At 57.4% G+C, this 8,629-nt stretch overlaps 1 protein-coding gene across 6 annotated transcripts in view; it reads right to left on the reverse strand.

The window, feature by feature from the left end:
• The window catches only part of RTKN (rhotekin), a 38,032-nt gene extending 29,711 nt beyond the window's left edge, over nucleotides 1–8,321 (reverse strand). The window contains exons 1-2 of one of the 6 annotated variants that reach the window (XM_061583753.1): nucleotides 1,127–1,206; nucleotides 312–691 (exon numbers count right to left, since the gene is read on the reverse strand). In XM_061583753.1, the coding sequence (XP_061439737.1) occupies nucleotides 312–383 (72 nt within the window). In that variant the 5' untranslated portion in view covers nucleotides 384–691; nucleotides 1,127–1,206. Of the gene's footprint in view, nucleotides 1–311; nucleotides 705–1,126; nucleotides 1,207–7,879 lie in introns of those variants that run through there. The other 5 variants (XM_061583752.1, XM_061583751.1, XM_061583754.1 and 2 more) reach the window with 5 other exon arrangements.
• Between the last annotated feature and the right edge of the window lie 308 nt (nucleotides 8,322–8,629).

Here is an 8,629-nt window from a genome sequence, read left to right on the forward strand (position 1 = left end):
TCCAGATAACATGTTCGCTTTTACTCAACCAAGTTAGGTTGGTGTAGCAGGGTGCACACTTTTGAGACCCACAAAGCTCTTTACTAGACACAGTTAAACTTTCTTCCGGCGAAACCTAAAAGCCTGCAAAGCATTGCACTGTGTAAGATGATCCATGGAAGGCTCGAATAGGATTTACTTCCTCAGCTATCTTTTGGGACCAATACTAACCACATACCACATCCTCGCACCAGTGTCCAACATTCAAATCGCCCACAGCCCTTGGGACGGAGCCCCCTCCCTCCAGCCAAGAGGATGCCCAGGTGCCTTACCTCCAGGCTGAGGGCAATCTGTCGGATGTACAACATGTTCAGGTCCTCCAGGATGTGGAGTTTGTCCTGCATCTTGCCAGAGAGCTTTCTCCTCGCAATGCCTCCAGGAGTGATGGTGACAGCAGGGGGGGGGGGGGAGACTGTGTGCTGCTACTGCCCCAAAGCAGCCTTGCCCAGGGCCCCTTGCAGGGCCCCCATCTGGGTTCAGTTCAGGGGGATTCCTGGGGCAGCCTCCAACAGCAGGAAGCAGCGGGTGCAGCTGGAGAGGTGGAGAGCGGAGAGCACCAGCCTGGCAGCAGGGTGGGATGGGCAGGGGAGGGGGACTTGCTGCCTCTTGCTGCCCAGGCCCTCCGTCAGCAGATTCTGCACCCAGGGCCCAGCTGTGGAGAGAACAGGGCCTTTCTTTCACGCCAGCCAGGCAGCGGCTCAAACTCCCACCTACAGAACAAGCAGCCTCTGTGCCTGAAAGGGCTGGGCTGCCCGGGCAGGGGCTGCCTCCCCCCATTTAACAAAGACAGGGAGCCTGCCAGCCAACCAATCCCGCCCCACACCCACACAGAGGAAGCATGAGGCCCGTATAGCTCTGGAGGCAAGGAGCCTTCACATGGCTGGGGGGTGGGTGCCCCTCTTTGCCCAGTGGCTGCCACAGGCATGCAGAGCCACCAATGGCCTGAGCTGGCAGATGGTGCCCCCTGCTGCCCATCGCCTGGTGGAGCTGCCTGCCTGCATTTCCCAAGCCAAGGCAAGCCAAGGGCTGAACCAAGCCAGGCGTGCCTCTCCCACGTCACCCGTCTGCCCCACAGCCTATCCTTTACCTCCTGCCCCCGATGGCTCCCTCGCTCCGTCAGGGCTCCCATGTGCCCCTTAGGGCCATGCGCTCCACTCCAAGCCCCTTTCCCCCATAGACAGGAAATCCCCCCCCTTGCCTCAGCCTAGCATTCCTGTCCCAGCTCCTCTTACAAGGGCCGCCCCTCTGAGCTGGCTGGCTGTGAGGGGCCGCCTTCAGACCCATTGGCTCCCTCTCACTGGCTGGGACAGAGAGGAAGTAGAGCTGCCAGCCCCTCACCCCAGACTCAGGCCTCAAGGGAAGGGAAGGGGGCGAGCCAATTTCACCTGCATGCACAGAGAGAAAGGAACAGAGCCCTTGACCGGAGGAAGATAAGGCAGCCTAGTGCCAGGTGCCAAGTGACACATCCAGACCTAGCCTGGCACCTGACCCAGCACCCACGGGTCCATTTCAGAAGAAGCCCAGCCCAGACGACCTCAGCATGCCATCAATGGGCTCCTGTGCCCAGGTCAACAGGCCTGCCTGCCCCACGCCTGACTTCGACCAAGCCACAGGCCCCAAACCAGGCTGCGCTGAGCAGTCCACGCATCCGACGCATCTTGCTACAAAAAGCACACAGAGTTGAGCCCTGAACCATCAAACCCACTATGGAGAAAGCCCTCCACCCACCCAGGCCTGTTCAGGACCCTCCAGGCTGGGCTCTGGGGCAAACAGCACTAGCCAACAGACTCCGAAAGTATTTTGGACTCTCAGTGCCAACGAGCGCCACGCTCGGCACCAGACAGAGCTTCGTAGGGCCCATGGGCAAATCCCAGTCTCCCTCCCCGCAGCTGCAGCCTGCCCAGGACACTGGCGGGTGCCAGCACCTGCAAGCCCACAACAACGTAGCCCCTCCTGCCACCTCGGCTATGCAGCCTCCCCTCTGCCTTGGCCAGCCACTGTGGTCCAGGGGCAAAAGGAGAGCCACTGATCTCAGGCCAGCCTTAGTCACACCCTCCAACTCAGAAGCCAAGCTGTGCTGAGGGAAAAGGACGCACTCGGCACACGCTCAGAGGCCTTTCCCTGAGTTGTCATTGTACGCTTTCCAAGGCTGAGCTGGACCCTAAAAAGGGGTTCCGGGGCAGCTACGGCTGCTTTGCCCCCCTGCCAGAACCAGGTGCCCCAAACATGCCTTACAGTGCCCCCTGCTGCTCAGGCAGCAGAAAGCAGAGAAGAGAAATGAACCAAATATAGGCATACCCCGCTTACCGTCGCTTCACTTAACGTCGCCTCGCTATAACGGTCATGCTCCATACGCCCCCATACCCCGCTTAACGTACGTGTGCTTCACAATTACAGACGCTTAATGGCATGATGCCGCTGCCATCCAGTGGCGATTGCAGTGCAGTACATGCATAGATAATTGCTTCACTTTAAGTACATTTCACTTTACATACCCACTCCCATTGTGTATGTAAAAGCAGGGTATGCCTGTATACATTCCAATCCAAGAGTTTAATTCAGTCTCCCCAACCACCGCCCCAAGATTTCAGGGACTGGCAAATTAGCATATATTTAGCACATTTCAAGAATTAAAAATGCTCCATACGCACCATCTTCTTTCTGTTCAGATAGTTAAGACTTTGGCCCCGCCTTCAGCTAGGAGACCTAGGACCACCACTGGAGGCTGCACCCCCTGCCTCTTGCAAAGATCACCACGGCCAGGGAACACCAGCGGGTTAAAACCACAGGCCGAAGAAGCTGCAGCAGCATCGGCTGCACAAAACGTGCCCCACCGGTCGTCACCATCACCTCCTCCTCCTCTGCCCATCCAAGGGAAACCGTGGCTCCAGCTTGCCAGCTGCCCTGGGACTGTAGGGCTGAAGCAGAAGGGCACTCAAGCCCATCCATCAGCAAGGACAGGAAAGGCAGCTGGACTCCTGTGAGCTTGCCATGTGTGCGAGGGTATGTGTGTTCCTGGAATCATTCGCTCAAGAGGCAGGATATAAAACTTCTAAATAAAACCCTTACAGCAGCCTTGCGAGGCAGGCCAGTATTACGTTTTGCAATCCCCTTATTGAAACTGGAGGGCCCGGGGAGGGGCTGAGGCTAGCTCTCATGAGCAGCACTGTAAGATGTTGGGGCAGCAAAGTGGTGCTTGTCTTATCTTGTTGTGACTCCAGAGCCAGGGACGTGGGGTTGGGGTTGGTGCCCTGCTCTCCATCCTTGGGGCTGCCCGACAGGCCCTGCAGATGGAGGAACACATTTTTGCACTTGTTTTGTTTTTTAAACCAGGGAGCATTTAAAATGGTGTTTCCTCCCGTGCCCCAAAATGGTACAGGCTGCTCTCCTGCTGCCACATTCAGCTGCATTACACACGCAGATTGGGCCAACCTAGGTCTCCCCCCAGATGGGGCCCCAAGATCTAGCAAATATATTACAAAAAGGGCCAGCCGTCTCCTTGGCTGCCAGCCTCCAACATTCACCTAGCTGGTCACAAATCTCAAATCAAGGCAGCCATTCCCAGTGCCCAGAATAGTTTTGCTCGGGTACAAGGAAAGCTATGCAGAGCCTGGGCGCCTGTACCGCCAGACACTACGCACAGCCCATAACATACAACAAAGCAGAAAGAAAATCACAGCCAGTGTTAAGCGTTAAACTGACATGCAGGAAAGGACCAGCTCTGCAGTCATTCTGGGCAGTTCCAGAGCATGTGATTAAAAGCTGCACCTGTCTTTGGGTGGCTTTTTGACACCTCACTTGAAGAGGCAGGCAATAAGCAGCCTTGTTAGGAATACAGGAAAGTGCCTTACACTGAGTCAAATCACTGGTCCATCCAGCTCAGCTGGCAGCAGCTCTCTAAAGTTTCAGGCAGGGAGTCTCCTGCTTTGAGATGCCGCCATCGGGGACTGAACCTGTGGCCTTCTTCTTCAAGGACCGCACATAATCGGGATCTAACGCGGAAGCCCAGTCACCTCAACTGAAGCATTCCATTAGTCCAGGAGGGGAGCACAGTCAGGCTCTTTTTGTTCCGGGTTAGACATAAGTTCTCCATCAGCATTGCATGGAAACTTTTAAGAACATCTTAAACTGCTTGTTGCCTCTACGGAAGAAGGCTGTAGTGTCGAAACAGAAGTGACCTGCAACAAAATGTTGCACTCCAGAATGCTCCTTTTCACGGTTCTAGTCAACCAGCAATGCCCTCCTCCACAATGCTTCATTCTCCCCTCCTATTTGCTCTCTCCCCTGATCATACTGAGTCCTCCTTTGGCTGGGTGTTTTTTTTGGAGGGGGGAGGGATTTAGGGTGCCCCACTACCACCACCAGGTTTTCTGTACTTCTACAAAGCCTCAGGGCTCCATCAAGACAGCTGGTGTCTCCTGCTCCGGTGTGCATGTGCATGCTTTGGCTGCATGAGCAACAGCACTCACAGCCTGAACACTGGAAGCAAAGGAAAGATTATTTCAGGCGGGTTAAAAATAAAGTAGCCACCATGTCTAAATGCATGCATCAGTTATGGAGAGGACTGGAAATATTGCCTGGTAGCTGAATGGGAAAGACGAGCGCAGTGGAAAACAGAGGATGCAACTGCTTCAAGAAGCACTTTCGGAAGAGGAAGTCCCATATTCTACACTCCCACACACAAAGCATCATCAGCCAAAATGCTGGAGAAGACCCCGCACAGGGGACAGCTCTCCTCTCCCTAGGGTGGCCCTCGCCTTGACTTGTGTCACAGGAAGCTGCCTTGTCCAGTCAGGCCACTGCTCCAACCTGCTCTGTCTTGTCGACCCCAAGTGGCCATGGCACTCCAGGTCGCAGGCAGAGACGGGTCTCCTCTCCCCCCACCCCTCTGCTCTGCCGCTGAGGAGGGGAACTTTAGTGTACTTATCTGAGTAAAAGTTCTGTGATAGCACCAGGTCCTTTAATCTCCTTTGAGCTGCCGCAACTCCAGGGACAGAGGGAAAACTGGAAGGGTCTGTGCAGAGACGATAGTGCTCCAAGACATGATGCCACTCCCAACAACAATGACCTAATCTGGGGATCAGGTCACCGTCTCTCTCTGCCCACCACTTTGCCTGAGTCAGCAGAGAGGCAGCTGGATGTCTGGGAAAGCAAAATCTGCCTCCAAGCAACTGTAAGGTAGGAGAGTCCTCCAAAACTACCTAAAACAGCCTTCCCCAACCCAGCGCCCTCCAGATGTATATTTTATTTATTTTCTTAAATTTCTATCCTGCCTGCCTTCCATCATGGACCCAAAGGTGGAGTACACAAGGCTCCCAGGCCTCACCCATCAAGGCTGCGCTGCCTAGGGCTCATAGTCCAAAACAGCTGGAGGATGCTGGGATTGGGAAGGCTGTCCAAGAGGATCCAGGTTTAAAGCAACGGTCATTCCAGAGGTTTCCCTCTGCGCCAGCTTCCCACAGGTTTAAGCCTGCTTGGTTGTGATTCTGAACAGCTGGTTCATCTGAGTAGCTCGTTCAAAAGTGTTGTTAGCAGATTAACATGGTCAGCTTCAGATACTCCCCATATTTACAGATTTGGTGTCCTGTCCAGGTTCAGGATCAATGCTAAGTAGATTTATGGTGCATATGGTCAAATAAGGAATGCGTTCTCCACATACAGCCAAGTTTTACGTTCTCGACCTTTTATCTCTATGTCCTCCGTCATTCAGGATTCTGCCCAATCATCCAGGTGCAGGCTCCAAGGCAGCAGGCCTACTCTGCCATCCTGCTGTTCTGTGCAGTGCTTGATAGCACAGGAGCCCAGTCAGATGAAATGGGGCCACCTGGAGGAACTGCAGGGGGAGGTGAGTTGCCACAGACGGCCCGGGTCCACAGGCCAGGACCAGAGGGGTGTGCACGGCTGGGCCAGCATGAAGGGCGTCTTGGATCTGGCATGCGGTGGGCTTTGGGGCATGAGGGCTGGGCAGCAGTGGGGGCTGGTGCCCACAGGGACTGGTGGGGTGGAAGGCGGGCAGCCCAGCAGCAGGTGGAAGCAGAGCCAGCTCCTGCTCGCTGTGTGCACGTCCCCTTCCTCCTCCCCACTGAGTTCTGGAAGAGGCAACGCGACAGAGAGGTGAAGGAGAAGGATTGCCTTCTGGCCTGGCTATCAGGTAAGGCGGCAGGCAGGTGGGGGCTGGCCGAGGGTCCCGCTGGCCGAGGGTCCCACTGGCCCTAATGGACCACCGGCCTTGACTGCTGGGCTGCAGCACTGCCAAGAAGGCTGGCTGGGGGGCTGGTCCTGCGGTGAAGAAAGGGGTGGGCAGCCCTGGAGGTCAAAAGCTAGGACGATAAAGGGGCCTTGGGTCTCTTCCGGGGTGGGGGGCTGGCATGAGCGCTTCTGCGGCCAAGCTGCAGGCCCACAGTCTCAGCCTCACAACCACCGCACATCAGCAGAAAACAAGGAAAGGGGCTGCAGGACAAGGACTGGCCCCCTCTCCCAAATGCTCTGGGGGGGGGGCACCCTGCCTCCTGACTGGCCACACCCTGGGAATGGGGGGTTCAGGGGATCCCAGAGGCATCCTGCTACCCAGGATCAAAAGGTCAAGCTGTCCCAGTACAGAACCTCAGAACTGTCCTCAGACATTACTTGGGGGAGTTTTTGTTAGCCCATCAGAAGTTATGGAGTCTCTGGCTGTAGATAAGACATGCGGGAGGGGACTATTCTGTGGTGAAAAAAAGGCACTCTGGCCATGCTCAAAGGTACTCACGCCTTCACCTCTTCCAAGGCTGAGCTTTGCCATTAAACGTCCATTGCTCCTATTCTGACTATTCGTTTGTGAGATGCTGTGCTTGGGGGAGGGTTACGTATGGGGGATTTAGGGGTACGTGAAGTTAGGTACTGCAGGGGGGCACCTTTGCCTGCAGCTCAGGCTGCCCATTCGGAGGCACCGCAGGATACTGAGCAAAGGACTCTCATTCCTCTAAACTCAGTTGCCCATCTGCAAAGGAGAAACAAGGCGCCCCACAGAACTACTGCAAGGATGAACTCTCCTCCACTTGCGGAGAAACACTCACCGGGTCATACTAACTTCTGTACAAACAAATATTGTTTCTTACCAGTTACCTCCCCCCCACATGCCCCTAAGCGGTAGAGGGGCCTGGTTCTAGGAGTCTAGACCAAAGGGAGGGGAGATGTTTCCCCAAATTGCACCCACCTTCTCTACACGACCAAACCTTTCCCTCCTTCACACTCATCCCTGGCATTTGACCCCCCCGACCTTCTCCCCCCCCAGCTCCACATCATAGTAAATACTCATCCCCCTGGAAGGACCAGTCTCCCCTCGAGTCTCCCCCATGGGTGGGCTCCGCTCTCTCTTTTCTTGCCCTTCACCGCCCCTGCAACTTCCCTCCACTTGACCATCCACTGATCGACTGTGAGCTACTCCGGAGTAGCACCGGCACTCCAGTTCCAATCCAGACTGACCGCGGCCCAGAGGCTTCCCCTCCTCCTGCTGCAGGTGTGCAGGTAACAGAGCCAGCGGCTACTCTCGCGACCGCGTCCCCTGCCTGGGCTCGTCCTGCGTCCACCAGGCTCGACGTGAAGGGGTCTCACAGCCCTACAGGAGGCCCCTTACAAACAAGTGCGGGCCAGCCTATGCAGGGCTCAGCCCACGGGCCTTCCAGGAGTCTACCACTATATTCCGTGGACGACGGACCCCCCTACCCTACCCCACCCCGCTCCACCCGACGGGAGGCTCAGTCAGCCAGGACGGCACCCTAAGCACCCGCTCCGACCCGCGAGTAGGGCCGCTCCGCCGCCCGAGGCGAAGCTCTGCCCCTCTAGGCCAGGCCAGCCCTACCTGAGGCATGTCCTCGAGAAGGCTCAGCCGGAACCGGCCCCGTCGGATCTCCATCTCCAGGGCTGAGCCCCGCGCGACCGTCACTCTGCTCCGGTGGTGTCGCTGGAACATGGCCCGGCGGTGGGCGCCCGGGACAAGCCGGGGAGCGTCGGAGGCGGACTGGACTCGGAGCCCACCTACAGCGGCGACGGGCAGGAACTTCGGCTGAGGCAGCGCCGACAGGCAAACCGACGGACGGCCCTCTCGGCCGACCCCACCTGGCTGGGCCGCGCTGAGCTGCGGGGGCGGCGCCGCGCCTTCCGCCCCTCCCCCGCCGTGGGAGGTGGATGCCGCCGGGCGTTCCCAGGAATCCAAGCCCTGGACGCGGAGGCCGAGGCGGCAGTTCAAGCCAGGCCTCGACGCCTGCCGTACACAAAACGGCCGAGAGCGCTGTCCCTGGCCGCAGAAGCCATTTTCTGTCGGGGCAGGCGACCGCAGCGACCCCGGCCCAAGCGGCCTCCCGAGGCATTCCCAGCCCTGGAAAGGCCCTTCTTCCTTCCCAGGTGGGGGCTGGAGCGCCCTCCCTGCAGGGTTCGGGGCGCCGAAGAGCCTCTCAGGGTTCCTGTCCTCGGTGCCTTTCGGGGGGGGGGCGTGCCTAAGTTCCCCAGTTGGGCATTTCTGGATTCTAAGCACGTGGCGATGCGAGTGCCCAGACCGGCACAGAAGCACTCAAGCCCCCCGAAGCTGGGGAGGGGGCTGAGGCCCTGCCAG

The sequence above is a fragment of the Rhineura floridana genome, chromosome 9, assembly GCF_030035675.1.
Source record: "Rhineura floridana isolate rRhiFlo1 chromosome 9, rRhiFlo1.hap2, whole genome shotgun sequence".
NCBI classification, from domain to species: domain Eukaryota; kingdom Metazoa; phylum Chordata; class Lepidosauria; order Squamata; family Rhineuridae; genus Rhineura; species Rhineura floridana.